This window comes from Neomonachus schauinslandi, chromosome 12 (assembly GCF_002201575.2).
Source record: "Neomonachus schauinslandi chromosome 12, ASM220157v2, whole genome shotgun sequence".
NCBI classification, from domain to species: domain Eukaryota; kingdom Metazoa; phylum Chordata; class Mammalia; order Carnivora; family Phocidae; genus Neomonachus; species Neomonachus schauinslandi.
In genome coordinates, this window is record NC_058414.1 from 82963203 (window position 1) to 82984401 (window position 21199).

The window sequence follows — 21199 nt, forward strand, 5'->3', positions numbered from 1 at the left end:
GGCCAGGGGCGGGCCCGGTTTCCTGGGAGCTGGGAGGGCCAGGCTGGTCCTCCCGCCGCCGCGGACTCTCGGCGGCTCACGCTGCCCGCCGCCGCGCCCGCGACTCCCGGCGGCTCCGGTGGCGGCGCCGTTGCCCTGCCCGCGCTCCTCCCGAACGCACGGCTCGGGCACTTCCCACCGCCGCGCAGCCCCCCCTCCTCCCGGGCTCCCGCGGTGGCGCGGCTCATGCCCCCGGGCGCACGGCACGCAGGTGGGCCGGCCGCCGCGGGGAGATAGGCCCCCGGGGGGACGGCGGCGGGACCATGGCCCGGAGACCCGGGGCGCCGGCCGGCTATGGGGAGGAGTTCACCTTCGTCAGCCCGCTGGTGAAATACCTGCTCTTCTTCTTCAACATGCTCTTCTGGGTGAGTCGTGGGGGTCTTGGGGGCACCTGGGCTGCAGGGCACCCCTCGAGGGTGCAGTGGGCTGCCCATGGCTGAGGAGGGGGCGTCCCAGGATGCCAGGTTCAAGGCGAGCGTTGTGAACGGCACTGCTTAGTTTTCTGGGTGATGACACTTTGGGGTAATTTATCCTGGGGAGGGACACCATACTGGCGCCGCGTCCGGAGGGGTTGTTGGGGGAGGGAGGAGGAGGGTAATGCAAGAGATTCAGGAAAGACTTACGGGTGTCCTCTGGTCATCGGATGAGCATCTGTGACAGGCCAAAAAAATGGGTTTGCGCGGGAGAAGCGGGTTTTCCTCTTGGCCCAAAGCAAATGCACTGGTACATTCATGATTGGGGGACTTTCAGGCCTGGGGGCTGGGATGCCCAACAGCAAAGAAAAAAGAGGAAAGGGGGAAAACCCAGACCTTCCCCTCCCCTTACCTCAGAGAGGATGCGTTAAAGGGCTTCATCTTTTCCTTTTGGAGGCCTCTGGTGCCCCCCTCCTCCCAAAGGCTGAGAAGGGGCAGGAATGGCCTCCAGATGTGGATGCCTTTCCCAGCACTGTCCCAAACTTGGCCCCACCTTTCTCAGGACCAGACTCCATGCCCTGGAGCCTGACAGTCTTCAGCTTCTTTAAATTGGACCTTGTGTTGGGCTGAAAGGCCAGCAATCCTTTCAGAATCTTATGATTAGCGTGGAAAATTGGAAAAAAATATTGGACTGGGCCCACCTGGATTCTTGTCTCCAACCTGCAGTTGTTGACTAACCTGTGCAATACGTTCATCTCTGTAGGTCCTAGTTCCCTCCTCCATAAAATGGAACCCAGTATGATCAGGGATGGCAGAAACACTCTGCTGGAGCTGGGAATCCACCTGGACCAGATCATGAAATGCTAGCTCAATTCTGTTTCACTTCTATAGAGTCCCTGAGCTCCTCTGGGTTTGAGAACACAGAGAGGTCCTTCTCCCATCCCCCATTCTCTTCCAGCTCCAGCCACACTCAGAGCAGCTGCTGTAGGTGCCCATTATCCCTGCCCATTTCAGCCTGAGACCTAAAGTTCAGACTTGCAGCAGAGAGAAAGCTTGAGTCTAAAATGTGTTTCCTAGGAGAGGGAGCAGACCAGGCATCTAAGCCAGTTGCTGGAAAGGTTTACAGGGGCCATGGTTTGAAGAACAGACACAAAGTGCGTAAGTGCTAGCCTGTTGGGACAAACAAGAGAAATCCCAGAAGGTGGTGATAAGAGCTCAGCCACTGTACTGGGAAAAATGAAGTTTGAGTTCCTAACAAATTCTCAGTTTTAGACCTGGAAAAAAAAAAATCTAGAAGACATTGTGTCCAGCACCCACATTTTATATATGAGAAAACTAAAGCACAGAGATGTTAATTGTTTTATCCAAGGTCTAACAGCTAGTTAGTAAGTTTGATCTAGTGGTTTTCTGTTGAACTACAGTGCCTCTAGGGGAAGTCCGTGGCCCAGATGACTGCTACTGTAGCTGGGGAGTTGGTATTACTAGGTGACTCAACTTCCCATGGTCTAGGGTCGGCCTCAGCTGGAGGTTAGGAAAGAACAGAAGAAAAACTCCCCACCACTCTGCCGGGGCTAGGGGATGGTCTAAGGGAAACTCCCTGCCTAAGGGCAAGTCCCAGTGAACCCTCCTACATGCTCCCTGAATGTGCCAGGCCAGTAACATGCCATCCTGGGGGATGACATACCATCCTCAGAGCCAGCATTAGCATCCCAGGGACCCCAGATCCTCATTCTGAGTTCCTCTATCAGCCAAGACTCTGCTTCTTCTTTGGAGCCTTTGGAAGTTCACCCTTATCTGTGTTCCCCAGCGGCAACAGCTGGGTGCATCTGTTACATTTGCGTTCATGGTCATTTTCTTGGACTTCCCCCATCCTGTTCCATCCCCCCCTTTTAGCAGACAAATGACTTTGGGAGGTTGCAGCCAGGGAGAGAGTTTGGCTTCATAGGCCCATTTGCCTTGGTAAAAATGATTCATTCAGGGTCAGAGGACCTGGCTAACCAAGCTGGCACCACCCCAAATTAGAGAAGAGCCCCTTCTTGGCCCTACTTTAGACTCATAAAAAGTCAGAGGCTCTAGAAATAGCACAACGAAGGACAAGAGGCCCAGTTCCTTTCTGGCATCAATTTACTGTGTGACCCTAAGCCAATATATCTGTCTCTCTGTCCTTAATCTTTCTCCTCTAAAGGAGAAAAATTTTTGGCCTCTGTGAACTATTTAAAGATGAATGCATCACTTTGGGGACTGTTTTCTTTCTTCAGGACCTGGGGCTGGATCTAAGGATGCATCTCTCTGTGTCCTGGTGTCCCTGGGACATTGACCTTCCCAGAGGCCAGTACCTTTTGGGTGTTACTGAGTGTCATATCTCCCCCAGGCCCAGAGTCGTAGAGCTACATTCCACACAAAAGCAGTTGGAGATGAAGGGCTGCTTCCCCAGTTCAAGGGTCCTCTTTCTTCCTACCACCCTTCAGGGACTGGTTCCTGTGCTTTCTTTTTTGTAGTCTCTCACCATCCTAATCAAACTCCCCTGTTCTGCCCAGGAGGCACCCATGTTGGCCCTCTGCTTTTCCAGGAAGAGTGCACGTTCTGGCCAGCTGCTGGGGGAGCTGTGTATGGGCCTTGTTTGTGCTGGGACACACTGGGAAGGTAGCCAGTATTGCCTGGGGTCACACTCAGTGGTGGCACTGGCTCATCCCTGCTGCTACTTGGGTCATTTATTTTTTTTATTTTTTTTATTTTTAAAGATTTTATTTATTTTATTTGAGAGAGAGAGAATGAGAGACAGAGAGCATGAGAGGGAGGAGGGTCAGAGGGAGAAGCAGACTCCCTGCCGAGCAGGGAGCCCAATGCGGGACTCGATCCCGGGACTCCAGGATCATGACCTGAGCTGAAGGCAGTCGCTTGACCAACTGAGCCACCCAGGCGCCCTACTTGGGTCATTTAGTCTGACTCAGAAGGCTGCTGGCCTCTTTGGGAGCAGGACCTGTTCCTCCTGTTCACGTTTCAAATCTCACTTCTCCTTTTGCCTAGGAGTTCTGGTTTTCTCCCCAGAATCATGCTGCTGGATCCCTGATTGTTGGGATCCCATGACCCAGAGGAGTTGCTCCAAGATCCCAAAAGTTGTATTACAATTTTTCAGTTAAGAAGTAGCTGACTTTCCTCCCCTCCCTGTGTCGGACAGCTCTGTGCGGAGGGAAGACCAATGTCATGGTACATTTCTTTATCAGCCTCAGGCATACACTGGCAGGAACATTATCAGTGCTGCCCATAGCGGTCATCTTCCTTGCTGGTCCTTTTTCCACCCAGGGCAGCAGTTGGGGTGGTTTTGAGTCAGGCTGAACTCAGACCTCCAGTCCCTGCAACTCAGCTCAGGCTTTCTTGGTGGCCATGCCTCGGGGATCCCATGACACCTTATATATACCTTGATTGTCACATACCTTACCTCTGCTGCAATTATGTGTTTATTTATGTCTCCTCTTCTAGACTTCAGGCCCCCGAGGGTACACTGCCTTATTCACTTCTTGCTTCTCAGTGCCCAGCTGAGTTTGGCAGGTTGGGTACTTATTGAATGCTTATTGAATGGCAAATGATGGAGCAGCCCCTACCAGGTGAAGGCATGATGCCCCTCCTCCCTCTCTTATGGACACTAGTCTGTCAAGATGCAGCACAACCGGAAGTCCTTGAGCATTCTTGGTGGGGGAGAGGGATCCAACTGTGTTCTCTTCTGCACTGGGTCCTGTGGCCTAGCACCGCCCCCCCCCCCCCCCCAAGCTGGATCAGCCATCCCCTCCAACATCTCCCTCAGGGCCATGCATAATTACTACCTACAGCACCCAGATTTTTTCATTGCCACTGCAGTACATGTGGACCCCCATCCAGGTCTTTCCTAGACTGATCCAGGCCTCTAGTGAGGTATCTTCTTTAAGAAATTCACTCTTCCCTCCAGAACCACTGTATTGGAGTCCCCAGGGCAGTGAGAATGCCCCATACCACCTGCAGCACCATCTGTTGTAACCTGACTCAGAAGCTATGAGGAAACGACCAGGCATCAAGCCTGGCAAAAACCTCTCCTGAGTGGCAGGGGCCCTTTCCACCACCTAACACAACCCCCAGTGCATGCACACGCACACGCTCACACCTAAGTACATTAGGAGGCAGAGCCCATCCTCCTGCCCCCACCCCCAGCTCTCCTCCTTTCCCTGTAGACTAGGCAGGCTGTAATAAGTGACGTAGTCACATTCTTTTAATTAAAAGAAAAAAATGAAGACAAGAAACATATCCTATGCTGTCAAGTCACTCACGTGCTTTCTTATCTCAACAGCTCTGTTTGCCTTGAACCCCTTAGAAAATCATAAACTTCAAGAAACCTTTAAAAGAATAAAAGAAAGAAAGAAAGAAAGAAAAAATAAATAAAAGCATAAAAGAAAACATGTAACACCTCTCGGGTCTTGATAGCAGACTCTGTGTCAGGCTGGGAACTCCAGGGCCATAGTTTGAGTGTTTATACTACTGTGAGCCCTTGTGGACTTCCATCCCTCATGTATAACCTTGGGAAACCAAGACCAGCCATGGCCTAAAGAGAAGCTAAATGGTTGGCTCCAGACATTGGAAAGGAAAGAGTTCTGTGGATTCCCCCACTCCAGCAGGACAATTCCATCCAATCCAGAGAGAGAAAGCCAAGAGCCAGTTTGACATAGATAGTTGTCACCTCAGAAACTCAGGAACCATGGTGCTGGGATGGCCACATGAGGACCAGGGCATGCAGAGCCTGGGCAGTGAGAGAAGGGGCCCTGCTTTAGGTTGAGCAGGCTTATCCAGAAATAAGCATAGAGAGGACTGAGAAACCAGAGGTACAGACCCCTTCCTCCCCACGTCCCTCTGGGTAGGGGCAAGGTCTTGACTCTCACACAGGGAATGACTCTATTCGCAGCTGTCTGTCCCCCACCACCATCTTCAAAAGAAGAGGGGAAGAGATTCCAAAGAAGAGGAGAGGACTTTGAGATAGATGCACCCACTTCGTGTAGACTGGACTTTAGAATGTGGAGACAGACGAGGCCAGGGCTTTCTCTCAGGGGCTGGTGGGCCCTGCATCATGATGCCATGTCTTCCCCTTTCAGGGTGCTGTTCCAGGGGCTTCCCTCTGGGCCCTGCTGGCACCGTCAGGTCCTTGAGCTCTCCTATCCCCCGCCCCACCTTAGCCCCACCCAGTTTGGAGATTATCAGCTACTCCCCCAAGAGGACTGCAGGCAGCTTCTTCCCACCTCACGTGATATCCCAGGTGAAAGCATGGGCCAGGTCACAAGGCTCCAGAGACATAAAGACTTAGGTTCCTCTGTCCCATTTAGCTGCTCACTCTCTGAGGGCGCTGGGGAAAGTTACTTGAATTCTCCCAACATCAGTTCTGTAAAATGGAGATACTAACACTCTGTTGGGACTGTGGTCAGAATTCAATGAAAGAATAGGTATAAGGAGTCTAGCCCAGTGCCTGACCCTTAGCACTCAACAAAGGGTAGCTATTACTGTTGCTAGAAAGAGCTCCTAGAGGTCACCTGTTAGGGATGGGCTTGGAGAGCTAGGATGAGTGCTCCTTCTGACAAGTGGCAAGTAGCTGAGGATTGAGTCTAGGTGAGGGCTAGCTAACCTTGAGTCTGACTTCCTTCAGCTTCAAACCCCCTTTGCTCATATTTCTACTGTTAGCCAGAGAGAGGTGATATTTAATGATGTCTTTATAGATTTTATAGTTCACAGAGACATTTTGTATCTATCATGGGAACAGAGACCCCACTGTTGTCTCCGAGAGCCTTCCCTGGGTCCACTTCTCAGGGCTTGTCACACCACCTTGGTCTTAAGGTACAATCCAAGTGGACTCCAAGAGCCAATTTGCCTGTAATTATTGGCTTTTGGGCACTAGAGCCAGGAGAACTTTTGTTCAGAGTTTCATCTTGGGCCCTATAACCTTTCCTCCCTTAGTGCATTATAATGACCCCGAAGCTGTGAGTGTTCCAGGGGCTAGAATAGGGTTTTTCTCATAACACCAAATCATGGCTGTCTTTCTGCAATTTGCAAGACAAGAAGTCAAATAATGGAAAGAATTTTCTCCCTTTTCTATTTTCTCCCATGAACATTAGTATCTGTGGCTGCATTATCTGCCAGCAAGTGCTAGCAGAAGGCAAAGGGAAGAGGACAAGGAGCAACCAAATATTATGGAAAACTAGGAAACTATTTAGAGTAGTGCCTGTATTACTGTTTTATGGGATGTAGAGACATATGCTTAACAGCCTTGTCATTGCTTAGTAAATTGTTCCTTATTTCCACGATAGAGATTAATATGTTGTGCTTCCTCACATGACACATTGAGAAGGACACAACATTATCTGTGTAATATTTCTGTCAAAAATGTGTCACCTGAATCTAATTGTCAGGAAACAATCAGATAAATTCAAACTGATGGATATTCTGCAAAGCAACTGGCCTGGACTTATAAAAAATGAGTGTTGGGGTGCCCGGCTGGCTCAGTTGGTAGAGCATGCAACTCTTGATCTTGGGGTCATGAGCTACAGCCCTACATTGGACATAGAGCTTACTAAAAAAAGGGGGGGTGCCTAGGTGGCTCAGTTGTTAAGCGTCTGCCTTCGGCTCAGGTCATGATCCCAGGGTCCTGAGATCGAGCCCCGCATCGGGCTCCCTGCTTAGCGGGGAGCCTGCTTCTCCTGTTCCCCCTGCTTGTGTTCCCTCTCTCACTGTCTCCCTCTCTCTCTGTCAAATAAATAAGTAAAATCTTTAAAAATAAATAAATAAAAATGCCAGTGTCAAAAAAATGTCAGAACAAGTATTGACAAGGCTGTGGAGAAACTGGAACCCTGGTACATTGCTGGTGGGAATGGAAAATGGTACAGCCGCTATGGAAAAAGAGTCCAGTAACTCCTCAAAAAATGAAACATAGAATTACCATATGACCTGGCATTTCCACTCCTGGGTATATACCCAAGAGAACTGAAAATAGGTATTAAAAAAAAAAACTTGTACACCAGCATTCACAGCAGCACTATTTACAGTAGCCAAAACATGAGAACAGTTCAAATGTTCATCCGTGGGTGAATGACTAAACAAATTGTGTTATATCCATACAACAGAATATTATTAGGCCATAAAAAGTAATGAAGTACTGATACACACCACAGCATGGATGAACCTTGAAAACATTATGCTCAGTGAAAGAAACCAGACCTAAAGAGCCGTATTTATAGGCAATGTGCAGAATAGGCAAAGCCATAGAGATAGAAAGCCGACCTGTGGTTGCCAGGATTTGGAGGTGTGGAGGGAATGAGGGGGAGTGACTGCTTAATGGGTTAAAGATTTCTATTTGGGGTGATGAAGAAACCCTGGAACATGATAGCAGTGATGCTTGCACAGCAATGTGAATGTACTTAAGGCTGCTGACCTGTAAAATGGTTACTTTTTTGATATATGTATTTTACCACAATTTTTTATTTATTTTTATTTTTTAAAAGATTTTATTTATTTATTTATTTGACAGAGAGGGAAAGAGGGAGACAGCGAGAAAGAGAACACAAGCAGGGGGAGCGGCAGGCAGAGGGAGAGGGAGAAGCAGGCTCCCCGCGGAGCAGGGAGCCCGATGCGGGACTCCATCCCAGGACCCTGGGATCACGACCTGAGCCAAAGGCAGATGCTCAACTGACTGAGCCACCCAGGCGCCCCTTACCACAGTTTTTTAAAAGTCAGTGTCTTGAAAGACCAAAACCAAAGAAAAGAAAAAAGCTGCAAAACTCTTCCAGGCCAAAGGAGACTTGATCACTAAAGATCACTAAATGCATGATTCTTGATGGGATCCTGGATCAGAAAAAAAGAAAAATAAAACAAAAGCCGGTTATAGGGATGCCTGGGTGGCTCAGCAGGGAGCCTGCTTATCCCTCTGCCTGTGGCAACCCCTGCCTGGGCTCTCTCCCTCTCTCGATCCCCCCCTTCTGATAAATAAATAAATTTTAAAAAAAATCTTAAGGGGCGCCTGGGTGGTTCAGTCGTTAAGCGTCTGCCTTCAGCTCAGGTCAGGATCCCAGGGTCCTGGGATCGAGCCCCGCGTTGGGCTCCCTGCTCGGCGGGAAGCCTGCTTCTCCCTCTCCCACTCCCCCTGCTTGTGTTCCCTCTCTCGCTGTCTCTCTCTGTCAAATAAATAAATAAAATCTTTTTAAAAAAATCTTTAAAAAACAGTTATAAAAGACATTCTTGGGGGAATTGGGGAAAAGTAAATATGGACTGTAAATTAGATAGCAGTGATAGCATATTAAAGTTTAAGAAAAGAATTTAGTATGTCAAAATTGTATAGGTTATACTAACAGAGCATTGTTGCTTCGTGGTGCTCTTGACACCTGAACTGTTTTAAGATCCATTGCCCCGGGGATGCCTGGGTGGCTCAGTCGGTTAAGCGGCTGCCTTCGGCCCGGGTCATGATCCCAGGGTCCTGGGATCGAGTCCCACATCAGACTCCTTGCTCGGCAGGGAGCCTGCTTCTCTCTCTCTCTCCTTCTGCCTGTGCTCTCTCTGTCAAATAAAATCTTAAAAAAAAAAAAAAAGATCCATTGCCCCATACTTTGGTGTAAGGACAACCCTCTCGCCCCCCTCCCCCGATTAAAGTTTGTGAAATTGCATGCAAGTGAATCCCCAGTTTAGGAAAATCTGATATTAAAAACTGTGGATTTACTAACCAACTAACACCTAACAAATTGGGAATGGCTGTTTTTAAATAGATTTCATTTTTTAGAACAGTTTTAGTTTTACAGAAAGATTGAGAAGATAGTACAGAGAATCCCCACATACCCCACATCCAGTTTCTCTCAACATCTGACATGAGTATGATACATTCGTGACCTGAGTATACATTCGTGACAATTAATGTTATTATCATTATCACTGAGGTTTGTACTTTATTCAGATCTCCTCAGTTTTCACGTAACACCCTTTTTGTGTTCCAGGATGCCATCCAGGATACCAAATCTCATTTAGTTGTCCTGTCTCCTTAGGTTTTTGTTGGCTGTGACAGAATTAGAATTTCCTCGATTTGGGGGGCATCTGAGTGGTTCAGTAGGTTAAGCGTCCGACTCTTGATTTGGGAGATTTGTCTTTTCTCCCTCGTTTATTTATTTAAGTCCTCTTTAAAAAAAATTTAAGTCCTTTTTATCCATATGGACTCATGGATATTTATTTTATGTTTGGGGTGATAATTTCTTACTTCCTTATTTTGATGTCACTTTAGCATACCCACAGTAGTGGGGGGGGGGTGTTTGTTTTTGAGCATTTCCTTACTTTCTGGCACCACGAGATACCCCAGGTTTATCTTGTATATCTCCTGCTCCAGTCGTAGATTGAACCATTTTCCCAAGGAGCCCAGGGGATGGCTATTTTCATTATAAGGTGATTACTCACCTTCTATAAGGATAAAGGTATTGGTGCATGCAAGTTATTTTATATAATTTGACAACTCTTCAGGAACATGCCTTCTGCTAGACTCAGCTATTTTAAAAACTGTGTCTAGCTTTTAAAAATTTCCAGTGAGGCTTCATTCTCGCCAGAATATGAAAAGCCATTCTAAGAAGTGTCTATCTCCATCCTCATCACAAAAGGAGGTCATTGGCGATATTGCGGGGTGTTACAAGGATTTTGTGGCAAAGCCTGATATGGTGGAAAGAGTTCCAGACTGAGATTGGAAACTGGGTTTAGTCCAGATGTTTCCTCTGTACCCATGTGCACTTGGTCAAGTATTGCTGTGCTCTCTGGGCCTCATCTATAAAAAGAGGTGAGTGGCTGAGCTCATTTCGAAGGTTCTATTCAGCTCTAAAACGTTGTACTATTAATGGCAGTGGCATTAACCTTGGGACGACAGTAGCTTTGAAGAATTCAGGGTGGGAGATGTGGGCAGGAATAGGGGTGTGAAAGGGCAAGCTGTGACTCCAGGATAAAGAGGCAGATCAGTGATAGAAATGTCGAATTTTAGAGTTAGCTGGTGAGCTCCAGGTAAGCAGTGTCATTAGTGATCGTATTAAATGTTAACGATAATATTAAAGTCTTCATCTCAATTTTAATGGAACCTGCACCTGCTGCTCTAGATCCCTGGCTGAATGTGCTTTAGGCTTGTGGTTCTCAAAATTGGAATCACCTGGAACGCATTCAGAAGTACTGTTGCCTGGGTTCCAGTGTCAGAGATTCTGAAATACGTGGTGTGGGGTGCAGCCAAGACAGCAACAGTTTTAAGTTCTTCTCTCCCTGCCCTCCCGCCCATCCTAATGACACCAAGTTTGGAAAGGATAGGCTCTGGTTTTTCTTGTCCCTCTCCCATAAAACATACAGGTCTCCTTAAGGGCAGGGACCATATCTCACTCATCTCTGCGGTCCTCAGAGTACCTTGTGCATAGCAGCTGATGAACGGAATTTGGACAGCGTGTTAGTTTCCTACTGTGGCTTTAACAGCTTACCACAAACTTCGTAGCTTACTACAACACAAATTAATTTTCTTATGTTCTGGGGGTCAGAATTTCAAAATGGGTCTCACTGGGTAAGATCAAGGTATCGGCAGGGATGGTCCCTTCTGGAGGCTCCAGAGGAGAATCTATTTCCTGCCTTTCTCAGCTTTTAGAGGCTGCCCATCTTCCTTGGCTGCTGGCACCACACCTCTCCAACCTGTTCCTCCACTGTCATACTGATCTCCTTCTCTGACTCGGACCTTCTGGCCTCCTGTTTCTAAGGCCCACCGGGATAATCTCCCCATCTCAAGATCCGTAATCACATTTGCAAAACCCCTGTGGCCATGGAAGGTGACATATTCACAGGTTCCAGGAGTTAGGACGGGACATCTTTGGGGGACACTATTCTACCTACCGCAAATAAAGACAGAGCAACTGTTGTAATTACAGGTCCACACGTGGAATTAAGTTACCGCGAGACGTGGCACCTCTTTACTTTCTCTTTCTTGTTTTAGCTGTGTTAGGATTTAATCAGAGACCATCTCTGTGGAAAGTTATACAGCCTAGTGAAAATTTAACATGTTGCAAAACAGTGAGGAGCCTGGGAACAACAGAAATAAAGAGCAGATGCCTACCCTTCAGTGATTCAGTAAAAGGATATTCAGAACCGTTAATTGGCTGTGGGGAGTTTTAAAGGGCAGGCCAAGATGCTCAGTCACTCTGGCAAAGAGCTGTGCCTACAGGCCTCGGGGGTGACTGGGATCTCTTTCGTGTGGTTTCCTCGCCTCCCCACCCACTCCCCCTTGCTCCCTCAGCCTGCTTGTGCTGGGGGACAATAAGCCAGCTTGCACCTCCAGCCCCACTCCCAGCTCTGCAAGCAGCTCCCTCTCTCCTGGACAAAGAGCATAAGGGCCAGCAGATAACACATCTGGCCCTGAGTCCGAGGCAGTGCCAAATGATTGAGGGGCAAGGCTGGGTATATAGCCAGAGAAGAGTCCTGAAAGATACGGTTTTAGATAAGGGTTTCCATTTACTGCTAAATGCACCAGAAGGCAGAGGCCACTAAGGAAAAATGTCTTTCTGCTGAGGGACTACACTGACCCTATTCCCTCTCTAGGGGCCCTATTCCCTTCTCCCACCAAAGCCCCAAGACGGCTCTTTCCAGCTGGTCTCTGTCTTGTAGGACAGTGGAGTCTAGCCAGCCATCTCCTTCCCCACTGAGTTGGTCAAGTCCCTGCTGCTGAGAACTCCCTCCAGCCAGAGCTTGGCCCCAGCTATTGCCATGGTGACAGCCAGCTGCAGCTTAGCACCAGCCTGGGGACTGGGCACAAAGAAAGAGTGTCCAAGAGTTGTGAACGCTGGGCTGCCCTGCACTCCTGGAGGCCTGGCGTGGGGGTGGAGGTGGGGCAGAAAAGGCCCCTTTGGGGATTGCTGGTAGTCCCTGACAGGTTTATTCTCTCAAAGAGGAGCCCGGAAGCTTGAAGCGTCTAAACTCTTGCTCCACACTGGAATCCAGGTTTATAAAGATAAAGGCTCCTTTGCCAAGGCAGTCTGGTATTTTACTTACACACATGCATTCATGCATGCATTCTTTCACATTGGGATGCACTTGCATTCTTGCATTTGACACCATTTTGACCCCCAAGAGAGTTAGAGACTTGGGAGTGTGCCTCTACTCAGGCCTGCTTCAGCTTTAACACCTGCCCTTTGGGGGCGCCTGGGTGGCTCAGTCAGTTGGTGTCTGCCTTTGGCTCAGGTCATGATCCCAGGGTTCCAGGATTGAGCCCCCCATCAGGCTCCCTGCTCAGCAGGGCGTCTGCTTCTCCCTCTCTCTCTGCCCCACCCCCGCCCCCATCATGCTCTTTCTTGCACGAACGCATGCACTCTCTCTCTCTCTCAAATAAATAAAATATTTTTAAAAAACCCTTCCCTTGGGGCGCCTGGGTGGCTCAGTCGTTAAGCATCTGCCTTCGGCTCAAGTCATGATCCCAGGGTCCTGGGATCGAGCCCCACATCAGGCTCCCTGCTCTGCGGGAAGCCTGCTTCTCCCTCTCCCACTCCCCCTGCTTGTGTTCCCTCTTCGCTGTCTCTCTCTCTCTGTCAAATAAATAAATAAAATCTTAAAAAAAAAAAAACAACCCTTCCCTTTGATGTAGTTGAATTCAAATTCAAAACTTGTGACCCTGGACAAGTTAACTATTAGTAATGATAGATAATATTTATTGTCAGGCATTATGTTAAATGCTTTCCAAGCATTATCTAATTTCACGGTAGTTTTATTAGATGTAGTTGTTTTAAATTCCCATCTTCAGGTACAAAAACTGAGGCTCAGTGATTTGTTTATCAGAGGCCCAGGTTTGACTGACTCCAAAGTCCACATTCTTAACCACTGTTAGTAACCTTGAATTGCCTTAATTTGCTCATCTGTAAAACAGGGAAAATAGCTGCCCCGCAAGGTAACTCTGTTGTGGGGATCAAATGAGATCACCTTGGTAAAAGCTTTTCTTGGAGGCAAAGCAGACAGATGCTATCAACTGTATCTGCTGGGGGGACAGAGATGCTCATCTCTGGCTCCTAGGAAAGTCGTCTTCCTCCTGTTCTTCCTGAAGGTAACTTACAGCGGGCTCTCTGGTTTCCAAAATCTCAGGGTCTGCCTCATTCCCTGTGTCCACAGGTGATTTCCATGGTGATGGTGGCTGTGGGAGTCTACGCTCGGCTCATGAAGCATGCAGGTGAGCTATAGGCCCCCCTCCATCTCCCCATGACTCTTCCTCCTCTGCTTCCTTCAGCCCTGGCCCTCTAATACGCTTTCCCACGTAAGCAATGGGGCTAAAGAGGACAGCAACCTTCTAGCCCAATCTTAACACCCTGCTCCAAGGCAGCAGGCAGGCCATGCCAGTTCACCAGGATTTCCCTAAGCTCCCACGAATCCCCCAGGATCTGCCTGCATTTTAGGCTTAGGAAGTGTCTAGGAAAGGAGGTAGGCCTCCGGGAGCAGAGAGTAATCCGAGGCCTCAGCTCCTCCCTCACTCTGTCCTGAAGTAACTCAACCTCCATTCCTGTTCTACTGCACAAAATCTCCAGGAAACGGAATCTGCAAAACTGGGAGCTAATGCCATTCTAATTCTTTTCTGGAGCGAAAGTGGTTCCTCCTTTCTTAAGCTTGGGAATAAAGGCTCTCACTTTGTTAGCTCCTCAAATTAAATGTCACAAACCCTTCTGGGCCCTTTTTATTCTCCCACGGGAGGGGAGCACTGCCTCCCCATAACCGTTGTCCAACCATACTAGAGATTCCCCCTGCAGAGGAGAACAGTTTTGGGGGGCACCCCCCACCTCGTCCCTGGGTATCACTCTCAGTCAGCACCAGGCTCAGACTGAGAGACAGCCCCTCCCCCAGAAGCAGCCTTGGCCTGCCTGGCAGTGGACCCTGCCATCCTGCTGATTGTGGTGGGCGTTCTTATGTTCCTGCTCACCTTCTGTGGCTGTATTGGATCGCTTCGTGAGAACATCTGCCTCCTACAGACGGTGAGTGGTCAGTGAGTGGTCACGGGCCCCACCAGAAAGACTCCAGCCTCCTCCATATGCCTCTCAGGCTCCTGATGCCATTCCTACAACCTTTCAGTTTCCTCTGCACCTCTCCCCCCTCCCCCCCGCCAAGCTTGTGCTGTCTGCTCCCCACTATAGAGCTCAGCCCAGATGACCCAGCACAGGGTGGCCACCCTCAAGACAGCATGGTGGAGGCAGAGGCCTTTATCATGCATGGGGCACCTGGGAGAAGTGCCCCATAGCTCCCCAGTACCCAGTACTCCCCATGGCCCTGGGAGGGGCTAGAGCCCAGCATGGTAATCAACTGTCTCCTTTTCCTGCCTGCTCCCCACAGTTCTCACTCTGCCTCACCATCGTGTTCCTGTTACAGCTGGCTGCAGGGGTCCTGGGCTTCGTCTTCTCAGACAAGGTAACGTTGGGAGCCAAGGGGCCTCCTCAGGTATGAACCAGAGGGAAGAAGAGAAGGTTCCTGCCCATGTCTAGCCTGATTAATTAACCACAGTGCTCCTTTCCCTGAGAAGCATCAGCCTTTGAAAGATTCTCCTTAGGGATGAACGAATGGCCTTTAAAGTCACCATATTTAAAGAGGATTTCCATATTGTAAGGTGTTTTCCTCTGACAGTCTGAGAAGCCAACAGGAAAATAAATTGTATGAACACAAAGTTAAAATAATCTGCAAACTTTAATGGCAAATTATTGGTTAAAACACAATTATCAAGTAGACCATAGACAACATGAAGAATCTTTTATTTCTTCTAAACATTGCTTATTGGGATAAACAGAAGGAAAGAAGGGGGAAAGTAAACAAGATTTTGAGCAGTGCTCACCATAGCTGGAAGTGATCTGCTATTTAGTGACAGTCCTTTTAGTTAAGAACCAGAATTCCTTTCTCAAAGAGCAAATGATTGCCAGGGGGTAGTATTGGACTATAGACAAGAAACTTTGAGGGAAGTAGCAGAGCAAGAAGGAAGAAAGCATGGTGGAAACTATGAAATGGGGAGCCACTGAGTTCATTCAGAATGTCCTAGTAAAATCCTAAAATGATCTGTTTGGAGTCTAAAGAGATGTAGTTCTCTCCTGTCCACTAGAGGTCAGTGTCTCGGTTTTGTAAGCCCTTTTCTACTAAAATATTAGATTCTCTGCTTTGCATCAACAAGTATTTTGTGGTAATAGTGTTCAGAGGTAAATAAATCTTGGATTATCTCGAAAATGTGGCTCTGAGAAGAGGCAACAGCAGGTCCTGTGTTTCTCTTGCCTACTGGTACCTGAGGGCCCAGGGATGGATGGGCTTCGGAACTGGCCATCAACCTAGGACCTGGTTCTGATTTCAAGGCTGACTTACATGAAGAAGGATGACCACTGTCTACTGTTATTCCTGAATGGAGGAGCAGTTAGGGATTAGTCCTGTGTTCTGATTCCCTACTCATGTCTCTGGCAGGCACGAGGGAAAGTGAGTGAGATCATCAATAATGCCATTGTGCACTACCGCGATGACTTGGATCTACAGAACCTCATTGATTTTGGCCAGAAGAAGGTATGGGCTAGGAGTGGGGGGAGGTCAGCTGTGGTCTCAGAGGCTGTAGGCAAAAGTTAATGCCATCCCAAGAGACACCTCACCCTCCAGGCCTGTGGACTTCTTCATTACTTTCCAGGTAATGGATTCTGGAAGGAGGTTTGGCAAAAAAACATACATAGCAGAGTGCTTTAAAAGTACTTCTAAGAGAACAGAACAGTAGTGTATATAGTAATCTACCATTTGTGTAAAAAAAGAGGGAGGAAAGAATATGTATTCATATTTGTGAAAGGAATCTACAAGGATATGTAGAAACTATTCTAAGTGGTTACTTATAGGGGGATAAGGAAGTGGCAGATTTTTAAATATTACCTATACAAAAGTTAAGTTTTTTAAATTGTGGTAAAATGTACATAACATAAAATTTACCATTTTAACCTTTTTAAGTATACAAATCTGTGGCACCAAGTATACTCACACTGTTTACATCCATCACCACATTCATCTCCAGAACTTTTTCATCTTCCCCAAATGAAGCTCTATCCATTAAACACTAACTCCCCATTTCCCCCTACCCCAACTCCTGACAACTACCATCTATTTTCTATGAATTTGACCACTAGAGGGACCTCATGTAAGTAGAATTGTACAGTATTTGTCCTTTTGTGACTGGCTTATCTCACTTAGCATGTCTTCAAATTTCATCCATGTTGTAGGATATGTCAAAGTTTCCTTCTTTTTTTAAGGCTGAATAACATTCCATTGTATGTATCCACCACATTTTGCTAATTCACTCATCTTTTGATGCACACTTGGGTCACTTCCACCATTTAGCTATTGTGAATAATGCTGCTATGAATCAAAAGTTGAATTTTAAATAAAAGTGCTTTTGAGACCAGTACTGAGTTCCCCTTCCCTTGGTGCAACTTACTTGGATCCTACTTGCTTTCATGGAGTAATTATGGGCCCATAATATTGAAGATTCTCTTCTGTTTTCTCTGTATTAAAACAAATATTTTCAACACTGATCCTTTAATTATTTCAGCCAATGTTTTTGAACACCTCCTTTTGCAGCCTCTATACTGTGCAGAAACTGCTCTCAAGGAGCTCATAGTTGAATGTGAAAAACAAAATATATATACAACTATGGTCGTTATAACAAGGTATATAAAGGTAAAGGCCACTGAAAGACATGAGCTCAAGGTTTAAGGTTGTGTTTAAAAACGGCCTGAATTTACAAATGGAAGCTGGCCACGGACTTTTGGCTGCTCTGAGAATTCCCCTGGTCACTTCAGTGTGAGGAGTGGGTGATTCTTAACCTCTGTGGTGGGCTTTGTTGCAGTTCAGCTGCTGTGGAGGGATTTCCTATAGGGACTGGTCCCAGAACATGTACTTCAACTGTTCAGAAGACAACCCCAGCCGTGAGCGCTGCTCTGTGCCTTACTCCTGTTGCTTGCCTACCCCAAACCAGGTGAGCCTACATCCCACCTCATTTCCTCCTGGGCAGCAATTTCAGTTACTTCCCGACTAGGGTAGCCACTGTAGGGAATCCCCATTCCCTAGCTTAACCAATCAATTTTGTAGGACAGTTGTCAGATGTTTCTCTTTGCCGCAGTCTAATGGCTCTGTTAACTTTTCACTCCTGTGGTCCACGTGGGGATTCAGAAGGTGCAGGTCTCTAAAGCAAGGGAAACTGAACTCAGATCTCCCAGAGGGAAGGAAGCTTGCATTGAGAAACTTCCAAGTTAGGATCCTCCACATATATTCCCTAACAATTTAGGAATTTAGGAAGGGTGGGAAGACCATAAGCTAGGACCTGAAATAAAAAGTTTGGGAATGGGAGTTCCATTTGGCTTTTCAACTCTTTCCCCAGGCAGTGATCAACACCATGTGTGGCCAAGGTATGCAGGCCCTTGAATACCTGGAGGCTAGTAAAGTCATCTATACCAATGGCTGTATTGACAAATTGGTCAACTGGATACACAGCAACCTCTTCCTTCTTGGTGGTGTAGCACTGGGCCTGGCCATCCCCCAGGTAACTTACCCTGTAAGACTTGTGGGTCTTAAAATTCTGCAAAGGCTCCTTTGTTTAGGGGAGGGCACCTGCGGACCAGCTAGGGTGTCAGGCAGTGACATTGCTAAGAAGCTGGGGATGGGATGGTGCTAACCATACTGGGAAGATTGAGTCAGGGAAAACAAAGACATCACTCGTTGCTGAGGGCCCAATCCATCTTGCCCCTCCCAGCTGGTAGGAATCCTGCTGTCCCAGATCCTTGTGAATCAGATCAAAGATCAGATCAAGCTGCAGTTCTACAACCAGCAGCACCGAGCTGACCCGTGGTACTGAGAATCCACCCCGCACCTCCTCACTATGGCGACAGGCCAGCCTCACCGACCAATAGCAGTGGGTATAGCTCTCAGCACCAAACGGAAATTTGGATTCCAGTTCCCCAGCAACAGCCCAGTGGGGAGAAGCCAACTCCAGCTGGGCAGAAAGCAGGGGGCACAGGTGGCTCAAGTCTAGGAAGGATGCACCTCCCCCTCTCCTCCATCCTAGCCCTCGGCATTATTAGAGTTATTTTGCATTATTTTTAACCTTACACATTTGGGTTTATGGTTTGTTGTTGTTGTTTTTTTAATTTTGTCTGGGCAGAGATGTTTGGGAAACATCAGTTGCAGAGAGTCTTGGGGGTACTAGGTGTTGCTTTTCACTGAGGCACTAAACCACTGGTTCTACCAGGGCTGATACTTACTTAGCCTGCTGGACATACTGATTCCATCTGTTGCCAGCAAGACCTGGCTGGAGAGTGGACACTAACAGCCCTACCTGGAGTCCAGTTGGTAGGATACCAGCTCCAGAAGGGAAGGGAGTGGAACAGGCAGTGAGCTTGGGGTCGACTGGGGACAGCTGTATGTGTTGGGTAGGAGTGAAAGGCGATACCTTTACTAAATGCTGCCCTGCCATCCCCCCAGGTAGTCAAAGTGAGCTACATCCTGCCCCTCCCTCATTTCCATGGAAACATGGCAGCAAGGGCAAGGGGTACAACAGCAGCCAAATTCATCCCTCTCCCCCACTCGACCCTTTTTTAAAAGGTCTGGAACCATGGTCTTTATACTCTGCAGCCAGCAGCGATGGGACTGAGCCACTTGTGCCCTTGAATTCCTCCCCTCTGGCCCTCCCTCTCCAGCAAGTGGGGTTTCTTTAACCTTGGCAGTGTGCAGAGGAGGCAAGGTTAACACCCCCGCCCCCATTACCCTGCACCAGAGTTCAGTATTTCTACAGTGTAAGAAGCAGGGATTTTGCTGGGGCAGGGGAGCCAGAGGGGCAATAAAAGTTTGTTGACCTGCGCTAAATTGGACTCCATGAATTTTCCATTCTGGCAACTAGAACGGGAGGGGTAGAAGGGCGCAGCGGGTGGGCCCTCTCTCCAGGTGGGGACTGGAGACTCCCCTAAACACCACAATACCCCCCGGGCCCCATCCCTCGCCCTATCTCCCTCAACCAGATGCAATCCTCCCCTCCCACAACCCCGCCCCCCCGGTCTAAATTAGGTCGAAAGATTCCCAGTTTCGACCTGGGAACGGCGTAATGTTATCCTAAAACCTGATGTTAATTTTTTCCCCCAACTAAACTGAATTAAAATTGGCCACCCAAAACTTTCAGGACGGGGGTAGGTAAGAACACAGCTGGAAATCAGAGTCTAGCACTCTCCGCTGGGGCGGGGAGGGGAACGAGGAGGAAGAAGGCCAGCTCTTCACCCCTAGTCTGGGCCCTCCATCCCCCTCCTCCATCTCCATCTGAAGGCGCTTGTACTGCTGCCCGCCGTACTTAAAGGAGTACTCAGAAAAAAACGCGAGCGGAGCGCGGGGCTTCCTCACGCCCAGAGAAGCGTGCGAGGGCGGCTAGCCGGGAGGCCCGGCGGGCGCGTCGGGGGCGGGGCCGGGGCGGGGCCGCGCGGCGCTGTGGGTGGTCCCCGCCCCCGCCGGAGCCGGCGCCTCCGCCCCCCGCCCGGGAGGAGCTGGGAGCTGGGCTGCCAGGGGGTGGGTACGTGGCTGCGAGACGCGGTTATGCGCTTAGTGTTCCCCGAAGTCTCCTCGCTGCCCTCTGCTGTCGGGGGTCTCAGACTGGGAGCTTTGGCCTGGCCGGAGAAAGACTCGAAAAAAATCCCTACCGCGCTGGAGAGAGCGAGTCGCAAGTTCTCTCCCCGCCCCCAGTTTCTTCTAAACGAGCCTTCTGCTCCTGGGAGGGCGCCTTTCCAGCAGCCGCCTGGGGCCCCAGCCAATGTTTAGCTCCAGCTAGTAACACAACGGAAAGAAAAAAATTAAATCATCACAAATAAAAAAATTTAAAGTAAGGGCTTTTTATTCTGAGAGAAGAGTAAGAAAAGCGCGCTTTCTCTGTGTCGAAGACACATTTTATAAAGCATTTTATACTTTTCCTTCTCATGCTGACGCGGACCATCGTTTGGGTTAGGACTTGGGGTGACGCACTTTCCCGGTTCCCCGGCTTTGAGGAGCTCACCTGGCAAGGGGCTCGTTTGGGGCCTCTTGGAATAAGAGAACAGGAATGGTGGTCCGCAGAACCAGGGTTCAAATCCAGACTGCTTAACTCCAAACTACACTTTTACTTAGGTCTTAGGGTATCCAGCCTTCTGGACTTAGACAAAAGGGTCAGGAATTTCTGCCCAAGTCCCGGGCCTTAAAGGGCTGCTAGCAAAAGTGCAGAAGCTTATATTGCAGTTCATCGTTCCTAGCTAGATTCATTCTTCAGTGTCTCTGGTTCTCAGTTTCTCAAGCTTTCTTTCTCTTCGGCCCGATGCTGGGAGAGAAAATGCCCCAATTTTTAAAATGGTTTCTTACTGGTATTTCATGTTTCATTGTGATTTGCTCCCTGGATTTCAGTTTCTAATAACCCTAGTCTCAAACATGTGGTGGGGTTAACACGGTATCTTAGAATAGCTATCAAATCTAGGCCTCAGAGGTGGGTGAATGGAAGAAAATTCTTGGGGCTGCGGAAATCAGGCCAGATCGACAGCAGTGTGGAGAAAGGCCCGAAGGAAGGTGAAAATCTGCCTGGGGTGAGGTGGCAAGAAAGGTACTGCTAATTCTCTGGGCCTCAAACCCTACTATGTAAACAGGGACTTTGAGTCCAAGAGTGCAGATTTTGCAGAATGTTCAATGACATTCTGATCCCCTCTGAATTTATTTTGTATTGC

At 48.4% G+C, this 21199-nt stretch overlaps 1 protein-coding gene across 1 annotated transcript; it reads left to right on the top strand.

Moving 5' to 3' along the window:
- The first annotated feature begins 302 nt into the window (after window positions 1-302).
- Window positions 303-18768, top strand: TSPAN33 (tetraspanin 33). The gene is made up of 8 exons (XM_021699392.2): window positions 303-404; window positions 13599-13656; window positions 14322-14449; window positions 14805-14879; window positions 15909-16004; window positions 17326-17454; window positions 17857-18018; window positions 18229-18768. The coding sequence occupies exons 1-8, from the start codon at window positions 303-305 to the stop codon at window positions 18328-18330; spliced, it is 852 nt and encodes a 283-aa protein (XP_021555067.1). The 3' UTR covers window positions 18331-18768.
- The last annotated feature ends 2431 nt before the right edge of the window (window positions 18769-21199 follow it).

Coding starts and splice junctions, on each gene's coding strand:
- TSPAN33 (XM_021699392.2), top strand. CDS start 303: ATGGCCCGGAGACCCGGGGCGCCGGCCGGCTATGGGGAGGAGTTCACC. Junction 13,657..14,321: donor TCGGCTCATGAAGCATGCAG/GTGAGCTATAGG, acceptor CCCCTCCCCCAG/AAGCAGCCTTGGCCTGCCTG. Junction 16,005..17,325: donor TTGATTTTGGCCAGAAGAAG/GTATGGGCTAGG, acceptor GCTTTGTTGCAG/TTCAGCTGCTGTGGAGGGAT.